Below are 16,391 nucleotides of genomic sequence, written 5' to 3' on the forward strand. Positions count from 1 at the left end.
TTTGGTGGTATATTCTGCCAAAATGCCCAGAACTAAAGAAAAAAATTAAATTATGTTTCTTCTGCATCCTTCTCATCCTCTGTTATGCAGACTAAGCCTTATATAAAACAAAACAGATGATATGAAGACCAATGTCACAAAACAAATATACATTTCTTCCATGCAAGCCCATTTTGACAGATTAGCAAATTAGCCACTGTAATGCCAGAAGAAAGTAGGCAATGGATTGGATGGCAAAGAGGTAAACAGTTAGCTCAATTTCCTCACTTACAAGTGTTGGATATGAGAAACGTGAAATCATTTAGAAGCCTGTGCTGTGGAGTCCCGTCGAAGTTCTCACTGGAAACTCAGAATTAAATGAAGTTAATGAATCATGCTCCTTGGTAGATAGCTGTGCAGTGATGCGACGCTTTTACCATCAAGATGCCGGCACGGGGGTCTGTGAGGGCACGACCCTCGAGCAGCATCAGATGCCAAAATAAATCAGACTTCCATAAAGGAAGGCTCGCTCTTGGTGCCCATCTGGGAAGATGGGCCCTATTAACACTTACCGCTTTCACCCTGCAAGCTCTTCGGAAGGTTAAATAGCACTAAATGGTGACTGATAATTAGCAAGGGGCTGTAATCCATCTAGAAGCACAAAGCCATTCTCTTTCAGGCTCTGAACACGAGCCAGTCATGTGCACACTGGGCTCAGGGCAAGACAGTCAAGTTGTTGAACTACTATCTGCAAATGGGGCAGGGAAATGTCTTAAGGACGCACGCAAAGGGCTTAAGCATAGTGTGGAGGGTTAAGAAGGAGGAAGGGCTAGGAAAAAAGGACGACTACTTTTCCTCCGACCAAAACACCATCAACTGCATAAGATGCGAACTCCATCACAGCTCTCCAGAAGAAGGCCGCAAACACTAGGCCAGGTTTTCTGATGAGCAAGCAGTGCTTCTGTGACTAGCACCCACTGCCTAGGTCCAGCAAATGGCATAAAAAAAGGCATACATTTATTCTGTTTTGTACTTACTTTGTATTTGATATCTTAGCAGCAGTTTTGCCCTTAGCTAGACATTCCTTTAACAGAGATATAAACAAAGATGCTATGATGGATAGCACGCACATACACACACGTGCACACACACACACACACACACACACACACACACACACACACACACTTGTTTGTGGTGGTGTTTCTGTTTTCACTTGAGACAGGGCGTCACTACGTATCCTAGGCTGATCCTCCATTCCAACCCTTCAAGTACTACGTTTACAAACACAGACACCATGCCCAGATACATTTTGTTTCCTAAGTCTTAAGAACAATAGCAGCCTAACGGTGTAGGTAAACATGTTCCTTTAGATCAGCCCAACAGAACCGTGTGGCCATTCTGACAGTACATAATCCCACCAGCCAACCTTAAAAGCTAAACCCTTGCTAGACTAGATGCATCCTCTTTGAGACTAGTCGACACAACTTTATTTTTGCATGCTTTATTTCTCTAACCCTATATGGCTATAGCAATGTTTCCTCGGAGGAGTGTTGATCCCTGTCCCGAAGGTGGAAAAGGGAGGTTGGCAATTACTTCCCCAGCCTGTCCCAGAGCTTGGGTTAAATAAACAAAGCAACTCATCGGAGGGAAATAAATCCAGCGAGCCTTTTAAAAGTCACGCTGGATCTGAGAGACAGTGAAGACAGAGGGAAAAAAACACTGGAGGATTATCACCAGAACCTTTTGTTTTAAAGATGAGATTCATAACTTGAAAAAAAAAGATTCAGATATTTTCCAAAGAAAAATAAACAAGTCAAGTCAGAAGCATGTTTTCACAGTTTGTAAGTTGTAATGTTATTCAATTATTTATTGATTGCAATTATGCCATTAATTAATACGACATTTTCTTCCAATAATTAGTCATGCAACTTTCAATCAAGCTATTGCATCATATTTTAACATTAGCATCTCATTTTGACAGTCAGGTTGACAGTACTGACAGAAACCTTTACAAATTTAGAAATCAATTTTAATGTTCTTCTCCCATTATTTATGATGTAAATGCATGTTAGATCGTGGAGTAGAAAAACTTTTGTTCTAGTTTGCTTTGTGTTCCTTGGACAAGACACTGACTAAAACCAACTTGGGGAGGAAAGGATTTATTTCAGCTTACCACTCCCAGGTCACAATCCATCGCTGAGGGAAGTCAGGGCAGGAACCTGGATGTGGAACTAAAGCAGAAACCCCTGAGAAATGCTGCTTACTGCCTTGTTCCTCCTGGTTTGCTTGTGAACCGAGCATGTGAAATGCCTACCCCCTCCCCCCATAGATTTATGTATTTCAAACCGACTAGAGATGTTTTGAAATGTCGTGAAGACTTTAAGAGATAGGGTCTCTCTGGAGGATGTAGGTGACAGCCTTGAGCATTATAACCTGGCCCCACTTTCCTACCTCCAATCCAGCTTTTTCTGATGTTGGACCTGCCCATCTATGAGCAAAGCATCCTAGCTAGCAACCACAAGGAGGGAACAGAACCACTCTGGCTACCATGCCTTCTTCAACATGATAGAGTGCTACCTATGAACTGTGGCTCTCTTACAGCTTTCAAAATATTAGCATCATGCTTAAGGAGGTAAATGGCATAAAGATACATTATATGGGTTTGTGACTATGTTGTCAGTACAAAAAGCATCTTCCTTTAAAAAGTCGACAAGAGAATGCTGCTATCCAGACACATCGTAAGGGACCCTCGAAGGAGACTATAATTGATCACATTGTATCATACGTGTCAAAGCTGTGATAGAAGATTCTGAATATCTGAATAGCAACAAAATAATAAATGCTTCGGATGATGGATAGCTTAAAGAGCCTGAGTTCATCATGACATAATATATAAATGTAGCAACATGTCACACACCACCCCATAAAGATGTATGATTATCATCCGTCAATTAAAAACAAAAACAAACCCCTTAGGATGGCCATTATCATTCATCATCTAGCAGCGGGGCTACAAATATTAATAAAGGTGATAGTCATTTAAAACGTCACTGAGCTAAACTGCCCATTACTGAGTCCTCTGTATAATTAAGGGACAGAAACAACCGTACACAATGCAAGTGGCTCCAGCAGGACAGCATGTCACTAAAGCCATGATGCTTCCTTTATGAAGTATGTGCAAGGAAAACACTGATGAATATCCATCAATGTGAGCTTGGTGTGCAGTCATCCTAAGGCTCACGCACACGGCTGCTGCATGTGGTTTAAGGCTACAGACAGACATGCTTGTTGGCAGCTCCATCTTATTGTAAGGTCCTTTTCCTTTGGTAAGAGGTTCCTCCTCTTATCAGATTTTGAATATCCAAATAGCCACTATGGTTCCCCAATCTTTGATGAGCATCTCTATGTGTACCAGAATACTTCCTGCCTCCTGGATCACCAGGATCTCATAACATGGTGGTTCCAAGTGCCGCCTGCCCACCCTGCAGGAAATCACAATCCTGGAACGTATCTTGGGAGTAGATGTTCAATCATTTGCAAGATTCAACTATGGATGAAAACAATAATACCATTGGGCTTCTCTAAAAATAATGTGGCTTCCTCTTCCTCTTCCTCTGCTGTAAAAAGTAGGCAGAAGGTTTGCTTTCATCCCATTCAGGAATCTTAATTATCTAACAAGTTTATCTCTCACTATTAGTCATCACTGGGTAACCTACCAAGCACTGATCTCAGTTACCAAACATATCACGTTCTGTATCCACTATCCCGATATTGGTTCTTGAATTCACTGAAGCCACAAATGGCTTCAAAAATAGAGTAAAATCAACATTTGGTTGTGATAACCTACCATCTGATTGAACAGTTATAACTGCTGTTATGCAAAGGATGATATCACTAAGGCAAGTGTTCAATCTACAACCAATACTGATGAGGAGAGAACTAAGGGAATTGAAAGTAAAGGGGGTCCACCATTGCACAAGGTAAGACCACTTCTATATCCCATGGAATAAAGGGAATCCACCATTGCACAAGGTAGGTCCGCTTCTGTATCCCCTGGAATAAAGGGGGTCCACCATTGCACAAGGTAGGTCTGCTTCTGTATCCCATGGAATAAAGGGGGTCCATCATTTCACAAGGTAGGTCCACTTCTGTATTCCATGGAATAAAGGGAGTCCACCATTGCACAAGTTAGGTCCGCTTCTATATCCCATGGAATAAAGGGGATCCACCATTGCACATGGTAGGTCACCTTCTGTATTCCATAGAATAAAGGTAGTCCACCAATGCATGTAATAGGTCAGCTTCTGCACCCCATGGGGTAATGGGAGTTGAGTCCACCATTACACATGACAGCACCAGCACCCATAGCTTTCCAATTACAATAGTTCACACTTTTCCATAGAAATGGCAGAGCTGCTTTCAGAGTTGGAGAAAAGGAGGTAGCTGAATCTGAGAGGTGTGAAGTGGGGAAATCTTTCCAGAACTCCAGTTTTCCGGGCAAGGACTTAATGGAGCATAAGCTCCATAAATGAAACAGCTCTGTGAAAACAGACAAAGGATTTTTTTTTAAAGGCAAGAGTTGGAAAAATGCACATTCGTGGATGATGACTTCCTCCTGGTGAAACACATAAAGGTGTCACTTTCACGGGGGCTTTTTGAAGATGTCCCCCGCAAAAGGAAGCATAGACAAACTCCATACTCAATGGAAGCAGGACCGTTTCTTTGAAATCTACCCTTGGAGGAAAATTCCAAATCAAGCCTTTAACAGACATACGACTCCTTTGACTGCCAAGTCAACTACTAATGTAAAAACAGGATTAAGACACCTTCAGAGACTAAGGTTTGGGGGTTGAAAGAGAAAGCCTACCAACACCAGAACATCTCACTCTACCCACAAAGTGGCCCAGAGGCTTAAGAAAGTAGGTTGCTCACCTCAGCTACCTGACCTAAGCTTGAAGACTAATAGCAGCAATTACAATTCACAAGTCCAGCGATTGCACCATAATTACTGCGGGGAGGGGGGTGGGGGGTTGGGGGGGTGGCAAGCATGAATTTTATTCATGTCACACATGCTCTACACCTTTTTAGGATGAAAGAGACAAAATCTGCAGAAAACGACCTAACGGACCTTCTTTATGGCCGTAAAGTGTGTCACCTGCTGTTCCCAGGTGCTATAAGGACAAGAGTCTTTCTTTTCCAGGCCCCTTCCAAGCGGCCAGCAAACCCACTGCAAGCCAACCCTTGCTCTCCAGAATTCAGATGCTTAATGACTATGAAAGCAATAGGTCAAAGTCTGCCCCATGTTACACTCAAAGCCCCGCTACAACAGTTGGGGTGCAAAGAGAGTCAGGGAACAGCCACTCTGCAAGAAGGGGCTAACTTCTTCTTCCTTCTGTACACACTCCTGACGTTCTGTTCCCTTTGTTGGGAGGCCAAGATGGCTGTAACTGTTCAGGAAAATGTCCAGCACCTTTTAAAGTGGTATCACTTTTTGCATCTTTTTCCTCTGGCAGTTGTTATTCCTCAGAAAAAAAGCCTATTAATTCTTTGAATGATTCAACAGAGTCTTGCTTATATTTGTACTTTCAGTGAACAGTGGGGGAAAACCAGAGCACATATTTAACAGTTGACAAACAGGGTCATCTGTGCTGGAAGGGATAAAGGGCTCTGCCTCTTTCTTTTCTTTCTCTCCTCGATCCTTTAAGGAGCAGAGACTGGAACAAGACTGGCACTCAGGAAGCCACTAACTGGCACGGGAAGGTTTCTGCTTTGTTTAATTCTAAAAGTGAGGAGGTAGCCTTCTGCAGGCTGTGCTCCACCCTGGGGTGTGCCAAGAGCCTTGGGGGAAGTGAGGATGCCAAATGCAAAACTACTAATCCAACCAAGCCTTAAACCCTATCCACTTTTAAAAACAGGGCGTCTGAAGGAAAAGCCTAACAGCAGATCTGCCATCATTACCACGGGGCAGCAGCGTCTGGGCTCAGAACTGGGTCCTCAGACAGGGCTGTAAGTGCAGGCTGAGCAGCAGCAGCCCGAGAGATCAACAGACCTGAGGGGCATGGAAAACAGAACGCCGGCCTGATGAAGTCAGGCTTTGGCACCCAAACCCAGTGTTTGTTGCTGGGTTTGGCTATTGTTTTGTTTTCTCCCCCAAATAAATTGCAATTAAATTACCAGCTGACTTGAATATAAGCCATCCCCTCTGATGTGGAATGTTAAAGCTGACAAGCATCAGAACTCGTCCTGACCAAGGGGAGAAAAAAATAACTGTGTTCCTAAAAACATAATCTCAAAGAAGCTATTTCGAAAATGCTTTATAAGTTAACACTAAACAATCGAGGAGGAGGAAGAGGGAGAAGGAGAATGAGAAGGGGGAAGAAGAAGAGGAGGAGGAGGAGGAGGAGGAGGAGGAGGAGGAGGAGGAGGAGGAAGAAGAAGAAGAAGAAGAAGAAGAAGAAGAAGAAGAAGAAGAAGAAGAAGAAGAAGAAGAAGAAGAAGAAGAAATAAAAGGAGGAAGATGAAGAAAGAGGAGAGCCGAAATGGGGGAAAGGAAAAAGTGCGTCCGTGAAGTTTGCTTTCTGCGTACCTTTTCAAATTTTGTCAACAATTCTCGTAAGCCGAAGTTCAGACCAATCATCGTCCGGGAGCCCTTGAAGCCTACATCCTCCTGGCAAACTTCCTTCAGACAACAGCGTCCAACTTCTAAAACCCCTATCTTTTCTAGCTATACTTTCAGATCCTTTGTAAAATCCTTTACAATCCCTGCCCTTGAGCGGTGGTGGCCCATGAGCATCAGCAGCTTGCGCTGGGACATTTTAGCCACCCCACCTTGGGTCCGCGGACTTTCACGGACTTCGGAGCTCGGAAGGCAGAGACTTGCTTCTGTGTTTTCTCGTAGCGGTGCTCCAGGAGGCTGGCATGGTCTCCTTTTTTGCCCTGAGACGCCCAGGGTCTCTTTCTGCTCGCCTCACTAATGACCTGCAGGCCACCACTCTTCTCTCCTGAGCCCAGGCTTAGAGTTTGGTCTCAATTACACACAGCAGAAAGGAAGCGGGGGAAAGAGCTATAGCCTGGAAACTTGAAAGAGAGAAGGGAGGGAAAAAAAGCCAAGCATTACCAACTTCCTCCATTCAGACTGGCTTCAAAAAGAAAAAGAAAGAAAGGGAGGGGGGGAAAAATCTGGGTAAAGAGCCAGTTTCCAAACAGCACGACTTATGTAGAATTCCAGTAAGCAGGAGTGTGCTCTTAGCTGAAGAAACGCCAAAGAACCCGAGACAGGAGACCACCGGTTCCCACTCTCCCAGACAGCAGCCGCCGGCTGAGTTGCTATGGTGACCACCAAGCTAGTTTCTCTCCGCTTCGCTTCCCCACTTCAGCTCAGCCTAAGGGATATGCTGTCAGTGCCGCGGAGCGAAAAGTTTTCAAAGTTGCTTGGCTTGGGTCCGGAGGAAAGGTCTTGAGACAAATCCCATGATGCCCTCCGCAGGGCAGGGTGCGCAGCTGCCGAGAGGAGCCTGTAGCAGCCCCAGTGACTCCCAGACCTGATCTGCCAGCACTGTGGCAATCGACTCTCTCCTCAGCCCTTGTTTATTATTTTAATCAGCATCCTCCCTTTCCACCACCCCTCACCCAGCTTCACCGAAGCTTACTCCCACTTCCTGGAGGCCTCCCGGCCCCAAACTTCAGTACAGTATCCTTTACATTGTCTTAGTCCTGAATAGACCCCAGGATCCATATTCCCCTTGGGAGCCCACCCATGAAAAGAAAAGGGAGTGGGCGTGCCGCACAATACCAGCCACAAAAGAAAACGGGCTCGATTAATTCCATTATTTGTGCAAAGAAAATAAAAAAGGGCTGTAAAGGCAAAATGACGAGGAAAATACTTTTTAAAAGTTCTTTGATCTTATTAAAAAGTCACTCAGACTGTTTTCATAGGGAGAATTTGATACTGACGCAACCGGAGAGAAAAGACTCTCATTTTAACAGCCGATGACACTGAACTTACTTCCCACCTCGGTGGCAGAGAAGCATGAAGTTTCAGGTGTGGTGACTTTAGAAGAAAAAGTTCAGAACGAACTCTATCTTCTTGGTCCTGGTCCCAGGCATCCTACAGCTCTGCCGTTTTGGCTTTACATAGCTATTTAGCATAGCAATAAAAGCTAAGAATGGCAGGAATGTCCATAGGAAACATCTTTCTCTAGCTGTGCGAAGGGTTTTACCATAAACAGTATTTTAATGGTGACACATTACAAACGGAATGATGTTAATACAACTAAGTTTACTTTGTATATCAAGTCAATAACCAAAGGTTGGGACGACACATTAAAATCAGAACGTCCTTTCCCCAGTGACTACTTCAATTTCTTGAGTATCAGAGTTGTTAGCACCCATTTAAACCTATGGGGGAAAAAAAAGAGGTTCCTTTTCACATCAGAGAAGAGCAAGAATGCGCCAGGAATGAGTATCCATCACTGCTTCATGTTTCTGATTTTCAAGCCCCTTTGCTTCCCACCTCCTTATTTTCACAGCAGCATTTCAATAGCATGTGTTTTACATATGTCCGTTTATACGAAATTTAACAAGCTTTTAAAATATTTTCATTATTGATTCATTAAAAAAAAAAATCTACATGTCCCCCATGGCAAAATGGCTTGATGTGATTTCCAATGCACTGGATTCAGATGGATAAAGAGATACTCTGGATCTCAGAGACTCTCGACTTCCTCTAACCACTATTCGGAAAATCTAGAGAAATACTAATCTGCAGTGTGGCTCAAAGCAGAACTGACAGAAGTGAGGTACCAACATTCAGAAACCCAGGAGACTCATTCTCAGGAACTAGCTTAACCATGGGACCCGGTCTGCCAGGGCTCAGGCCACATGCTGAGAGACCTTTGAACAGCAGCAAATAAACTTTTAACATAAATTCAAGACAAAAGAAACCACCAACATTGTCATCACCAGCACGGAAAAATAAATAAATAAAGGAGAGAGAGAGAAAAAGAGCAACCTCTCTCAGCTGGGCAAACGTCCAGCTACCACCCAGAGTGCTTGCGGCAGGACCATGAGCTACGTGTGCAAACACGCCTCTCCCCATGCACACATATCAGAAAAGGGAACTGCAAAGACTCCCCAGCAACAGGCATTAGGACAGCAGAAGCAAGCAAGCTCTTACACTTCAGGGGGTTTTACAGCAGACCAAGCAGCACAGTGCCTGAAGAAGTGCCTCAGATATCCTGTAGCCCTCCACAAGAATAAAGGTCAAGAGATGTATTAAACAGCATCCTTTCTAGGGCAGATCCCCCCAAAGGAGACACTTTAATGAGCGAGATAAGTGCATGTGCTCTGCACAGGCTAAGGATAAAGAAGGTTGTCCCCGTCCGCTCTGCAGCAGAACATCCCAAAGCTGCTGCCTCTGGACCAACGCCCATTCTCAGAGTTGCCATCCTCTGCCAGGAAAGAAGAGGGGGTACGGAGATAGAAATCTCTTCACGGAGGTCAAACAAAAACTATCAGAGATGGAGGGAAACCTAGTTTGATGGCACAGGGGGCAAAGGTGGTGAGGACAAACCAGGGGATCTTGATTCAACATGGAGCACTCCAAGAAGGGGGAGTCACTACCAAGGCATCTCTAAATTCCTGTTGTGATTATCTTTAAGTGCACGCGCACTTGAGAGTACCAGTACCCACAAAGGCTAGAGGAAAGCATTGGGTCTGCTGGGGATGGAATTACAAGCGGTTGTGAGCCACCTGGCCTGGATGCTGGGAACCAAACTCCAGTCCCCCCTGAAGGGCAGTATCCACTCTTCATGGCCAGGCAATCTGCCTAGTCCCAATCTCTGAATTCTCCCTTTGAATTAAGCAATGCAATCACATTAAACCTAAAATGTTATGTTTACTTGTTTATTTATTTGGTATTGGACAACCAAATCCAAGGCCTTTCTTATGTGAGGAAGTGCTGGGCCATTCAGCTACCTCTCCAGCCTGTAATTCACAGTTTGTTAAGGAGACATTAAAAGCAAGACTTGTAAAATATAAATGTACTGAATTGCTTCCTATATACTGGTAATGATATTTTCTCTGTTTAAATTCAGTCCATGAAATACCATCTCTGTGATATATACCCCCTTTTTGCACCAAGTTTTTCTTTGATACATTATCTTCTGTAAATCTTATAAATCCTATAGAAGTCTCCAGTGAAATTAAAAGGCCACCAGAGAGACAACAAATTGGATGGTGGCATTTGAAGCAGTTGACATTTCCTCAGTTTAAACTAGTGTGCAAATAAATTGCTCACTAATCCTCAAGAGTGGGAGTACACTCCACACTCCCAGTTCCTATCAGAGATCAACCTGAATAACCCAGGAATCTTTAGTAACTAATGATGTTTCAAAAGTAAGCATACAGTTCCACGAGAAAGTGAAGGAAGGCTCCAGAACTATGGAGAAACACAGGAAAATCCAACCAATAAAATCTAAATCCAAATTACCTAATTAAAACCACATTCCAATGTCAAAATGAAGAAATCTGTATGGCTTTGGCATGAACTTCCAAAGGCTAGGCTAACGAAGAAACATTCCACATTTAAAAACTGTGTTGCATATAATTTGCTAAAAGATAACTTCTTTGTAATTTTTATGAAAGCAACGAGAGATTTTTAGTATTAAAGAAAGGCTTTCCTGGGAACAACAACAACAACAAAAAATGGTATTTTCTCCTAGAGTGGCTCTTCAGCATTCCTTCCTTCTAAACCCCAAGTCTACATTTTAAAAAATGCAATGATAACGTGTATTTTCTGCATAAAACCTAGCAGATTTCTCCTGGTAGTGGCCAACACAACGGACACAAAGAAAAGAAAGACATTTTCGGGGCCACTAAAGCAAAGCATATGGAGGTCAATAGGTGACCATGGATAAATTGGTACATGGCAGCTGACTCACTTGTTACCAAAATGAACAGCTTCAGGCATGGACAAGAGCGCTTTCCCTGCCGTCATCCCATTCCGACTCAAGGAAAGACTGCTTATTTCTTGTGAATCAAATAACCTCATTTCTCCTCTCCATAACCGTGCTAACTTGGAGGTAGGAGCTAAAATAAAATAATAAAGTAGCTCCAAGCCCCTGATCGTGATGGGAGAGTTCTCCTCATTGTCTCCCATCACTGTGGTTCCATTAGGAGAGGCTACCCCATCCATTAGGGTGCCTCAGTGCGCCTGGGCCAGCAGCGCAGCCTGTCAGCTGCAAGCTATTTAAGGTAATATACAGCCCCAAAGGGCAGAAAGTTCAACCAAGAGATGGAGGCCTAAGCCCCCTGATGAAAGGGGTGAAGTCTCCTTTCATCCGGGGAAGCTGGGCAATATGACTGTACACAAGGTCTGATTTTATAATGTCCACCTTAATAAATGCTGTTATCTATTTTGATAATAATATGGGTGGTTGTTGGGAAATAAAAAAATATCATTCATAAGACAAACAAATTCAATACTCTATACGTTCCCATAGTACAGGGCCAGAAGATTTTAGCAGGGATGTCGAAGGGCACAAAGAGCTTTTATCTTCCTCAGGAGAATGGGTGGGTGGGGAAGTGGCTCGGGGGCAGGCTCGCCAGCTGATCCATTTCTGAATTAGCCAGCCAGGTGCAGGGGTCAGCTTTCCAGCATCCTCCAAATATTTAAGGATTCAGAGAGCACTTTATTAGGTGACTCAAAATAATTCCAAGACAGGTTAATGTTCCCAAACTCTATCCTCCTGAAACGGATGCAGCATCAGGCAAGAGTGAATGATCTCAGGTGGCCGAGCATCAGCGCTCCAGATGTCTGCTGACGTTTGAGGGGGAGATGCAGCCATGCCATGGGCTTTCGGAAGAAGACTAGAAACTCTTCTAGAGGTTTAATAAAGCTTTACCAACTTGGCAGGACTGCCGAGGTTTAGGAAATAAAAGTCACAATGAAAAATAAAAACTTAACTAGCAGTAAAGGAAATGTCAGAATTACATGTAGAATTTTCTCTCACAAACAAAAAAACAGGTACTTGTTTCAGAAGAACGTTGTTCCCGCACTATGAATAAGTACTTGGGGAACTGAACAGGCAGAGAACACAGGAAAAGGTCAAATTAACCCCCAGGAGATCAGCTCAACTTCTGCTTCTAATATAAAGTCCGGGAGTCTTCAGGATTCTTCTGACTCACAGAATCATAGCTGAGCTGCTGTTTCAACTCTCACCATGTTCCTGCCAGCTCCCTGCTTACTAACTTACTCAGAACTCTGTAAAGCCGCACCCAAATCGACCTGAAATTCCTAAGCATGACTATCCTTCACTTGTGGCACCTATAGCCAGTCTACGTATTTTCCGTATGAAGCATAAACATGGCTCCTCAAAAGACAGAGACCGTAATTTTCGCTTTTGGTTTCTCTCTCCCTTCCCCTCCCACGCTCTGATTGACATGCTGTGTCTTTCCCTCACTTCCTTCTAGAGGTGCTCTAACCACTGAGCTCTACAATGTGCCTTTCTTTCTTCCCGGCATGGTCCACTGAACATAGGCAGTGAACACAGACCATGAAGTGAGGCAGCTTGTAAGAAAACCATGGGCTGATGAGAGAATGAAGTTCTATGTCTGGTAGAACTAGACTAAACCTCTCCATTTCCTGAAGATTACTAGAACCTTCCCAGTCTGGAGACAGGAGAATTTTAAATGTTATCATCCTTGACACAGAAATTCTATCCATAGGAATTCACAAAGATGTGCTTAAGAATGCTCAATAAGGCCTATTAGACACCACCAAAAGCTGAAAACAATCTAAACATCTATCTATCAACAGGAAATGAGTAAAGAAATGATGGCCGATTCACCAAGTAGGATGGTGAGGAGCCATGGGAAAGTGGATGAGCTAGCAAATAAGTAAGTATCAAATAAATATATAGAAATAGGCCATAGGACTATCCCTAAAGGCGGGAAGAGTAATGATGCTTTGTGTAAGAATAATCTATGACAATTCTGGAAAGATCTATAAGATAGCAATAATGGATATCACTCAGACAAAGATGTAGAGATGAATAATGATAAATGAGATTTATTTTAAAGTCTCTTCTTAAATTAATTTTTTTAACCATCACATGTATTATTACTCTTTTCACACAAAATGAAGTCTACTAGAAAGTTCCTAAGCAAAGCATATTCAGCCTTCCAGGTAGACATCTACCCCACAAATGGTGGCATCATTATATTTGAGAGTTAATGACACTGCCCACAATCATTTTTTTGTCCCTGAAAGTCTCAGAAGTTTTGAAGTGCCAGATGGTCTACCATTGTAGCAAATCAGCCCTCAATAAAAAAAGGGGCCTCAGCAGAACCGGGTTTGCAAATGGCAAACTCTTCTAAAGGCCTGGAGGACAAAGCCCTTTTGTTCTGTAAAGTTACTCTGTAACCAGCAACTCCTGCTTATTTAAATAATAACTGTGTCTAAATAGGCACTATATCATTCTAGCTGCTCTCTTCACAGAGGGCAGTACACCTCCCTTCATCTGACCATCATCTGATAAGTGGTACTGTATGCTATGCATTCTGTGTGTAGGGGTGCATGCCCCCGGAAGCATCACTTCATCTCTCCAGTGGGGCTCAGCAGTCCCACCTAGTATGCGGAGAAGAGGAGGCAAGGTCTGCCAGCCCCACCAAAGACAGGTTAGCTGAAAACAACAGTGTCATGTATGATCAAAGTGATTTTAGTAAAAAGGAAAAAATCATGTACCTTGCTTGCCTTGCCAAGAGACAGAACCTTTGATGTGCTATGAAGATTACTATTGGAAAAAACAAAAGTACCGAGAGAAATGTACCATGACATGGTGAGCAGCCATCTGATGTCATATTGGGGCTAGGAAGTGGAGCTCAGGACTGTCATTTCTGCCTCTGCATAAGGAAAAACTGCAAGAGCAGGGAGTTGAAAGCAGAGTTTTCATCAAGAATTTGATTGGAAAAAAAAAGAATTTGATTGGGATGCCGTTTTAACTGTATAATTAGAATATGGAACGGTTATAAAGTAAAAACTGAAGATACTCTTGACCCATGTTCAATTAAAAATCCAAATTATGGAAGGTCATGTAATACTGCTGCTGGGAAAAACCTTTTTAGATTAGTACTTTAGGGCGGTACCTTTATAAATAAGAAAAGATTCATATAATGAAGTTGAGATGTCATTGTCTAATTTGTACCGCAACTTTTACCAAAATTAGAGCACCCATATTGATCATTAGCGTTATCGGAATGACCTGTTAAGATACAAAAACTAAGTCTGCACTTATTAACACAGTCTCTCACTCACTAGATTCGATATACATTATTTAAGATGTTACAAAAACTACATAATACTTAAAAGCATAAAACTAATTTAGAAAACTGAAGTTCAATCTAAATGTGTCTTTGAAATACTGTGAGAAATATTAATTTATTTGGCAATAGTTATATCATCCTCTCCAAGCTTATTCTCACTGCCAAAGCCACTGGCTGTTCCTCTGTGTGGTGCCTCTACTCTTAATTACCTTACAGTGAAAACCACAAACTCCTCAGCATGGTAAGAACATCAGTGGATAGGACAGTGGTCCTCAACCTTCCTAACGCCATGACCCTTTAATACAGTTCCTCATGCTGAGGTGATCCCCAACCATACAATTATTTTCATTGCCATTTCATAACTGAAATTTTGCTAGTTGTGAATCATGATGTAAATATCTGCATTTTCCAATGGTCTTAGGTGGCCCCTATGAAAGAGTTGTTCAACACCCCCCAAAGGGGTTGCAACCCACAGGTTGAGAATCACAGGCATAGAAGATCATTTTCTTATTACAAATCACAGGGTCGCCTCCTTCCGGAAAAATGACCAGGAAGCGTACTAATTAGGAGATACTAAAACTGAAGTTATATCTGAACTAGATTACTCATTTGTAATATTTCATCCCAACCCTAAGATAGTGTATCTCTCATGAAATCAGTAAGAAAGTACAATATCCATTCATTTTATCTCAGACACGAATCGGGTTCTATAAGTCTTTGTCTGAGCCTTGGTTTTTCTGTGTAGAATGTCCCTGTGACACTTGAGCAAACACTTTTATCAAGAAAGTCCTTCACTGGGACCATATAACTTCTCATTACTGGCAACAAAAATTCATTAAAAGTTGAATAGATTTAGTTACAGGATAACCAAAATGTTCCTACAATCCCAGGCAACACCAAGAGTGGCCACACTGAGTATTTAAGGGGCCAGGGTTCTCTTAACGTTTTCATAAATTTTTAGGATATTAATAGAAACTCTTATTCTAAGAATCCAAGTATGTGGTACTTTTAATATCTTTGCACATTTTTAACCACAGTGTTTACAAGTTGGTAGGACTATTATTAGCAACAAAATATTAAAAATAAACACAGATTACATAAAAGTTTATTACTGGTTACAAATTATTAAAAAGTAATATTAAGTAATAAAATATTTATCACAGCAGTGAAGCCATTCCTAAAATAGCAACACACTGTGTCTTCGAGGATGTGTCCCCTAGAGATACTAATAGTCTCTCACATATAGCAGACAAGCAAGAAACTGACTGAATTATCAAATAATGTCATACACACTATGTCTATATTATCTAAAAAGAAATTCTAAAATGTTAAAACAACTTGAGAAGGTCAAAAAGTACACCTACATTCAAACAAGTGTCAAAATAACTTCCAATTTTAAGGATTTGATTATGTGTATGCATTCGGGTCTGTGTATGAATTTGTGCACATGAATGCAGGTGCCCCTGGGGGTCAGGAGTGCAGAGTTTCCAGGAGCCAGAGTTGCAGGTAGTCTTGAGCCAGCTCCCATGGGTGCTGGGAACTGAACTCCGGTCCTCTGCATGAACAGTACATCTGCTGAGTCATCTCTATACATCTTAGTCATCCTGAGTCATCTCTTCAGTCCCCTATTTTAATTTACCTCCGGAAAGGATCGCAACATCACATCGTTCCTGTCCCAGTCTCTAGACTCAAATCATTTTCTGCATCTGACCAGCATGACAAACCAAACTGAATTCTCCTCAAAAGCTATTTCAATTTAAAAAAAAAAGTTACTTATTTCCCATCATCCTCTATTTCCTTGGTTACAGAATTAGCATATGAGTGATGTATTTTTAGGAGGTAAATTAAACATGGCGTTTTTAAAAACACATACAAAATGTAATAAACTGGCAAACTGTGTTCAGTCCTTGGACAACAAAATAGCAATTAATAATAGAAGGATAAGGTAAGGAGAAAGGAAGACAGACAAGGAGAGGGGAACAAGAGGGCAGTTGCTTTGTGCTTACAGCATTAAAATTAAACCACAGTTTATAGTATTATACCAGATCCTCTGCTCAACAGCTCTCCATATCCCAGCCTAAAACTAT

The 16,391-nt window shown here is 42.3% G+C and overlaps 1 protein-coding gene across 11 annotated transcripts in view; it reads right to left on the reverse strand.

The window, feature by feature from the left end:
* Utrn (utrophin) overlaps positions 1–16,391 on the reverse strand; it is a 514,855-nt gene that overhangs the window by 161,623 nt on the left and 336,841 nt on the right. For 2 of the 11 annotated variants that reach the window (XM_037200471.1, XM_028861264.2), the window contains exon 1: positions 6,569–6,802. The exons of the other annotated variants lie outside the window; for them this stretch is intronic. In XM_037200471.1, coding sequence (XP_037056366.1) covers positions 6,569–6,619 — 51 coding nt within the window. In that variant the 5' untranslated portion in view covers positions 6,620–6,802. Of the gene's footprint in view, positions 1–6,568; positions 6,803–16,391 lie in introns of those variants that run through there. 11 annotated transcript variants of the gene reach the window in all.

The sequence above is a fragment of the Peromyscus leucopus genome, chromosome 8a (genome assembly GCF_004664715.2).
Source record: "Peromyscus leucopus breed LL Stock chromosome 8a, UCI_PerLeu_2.1, whole genome shotgun sequence".
In the NCBI taxonomy this organism is placed as follows: domain Eukaryota; kingdom Metazoa; phylum Chordata; class Mammalia; order Rodentia; family Cricetidae; genus Peromyscus; species Peromyscus leucopus.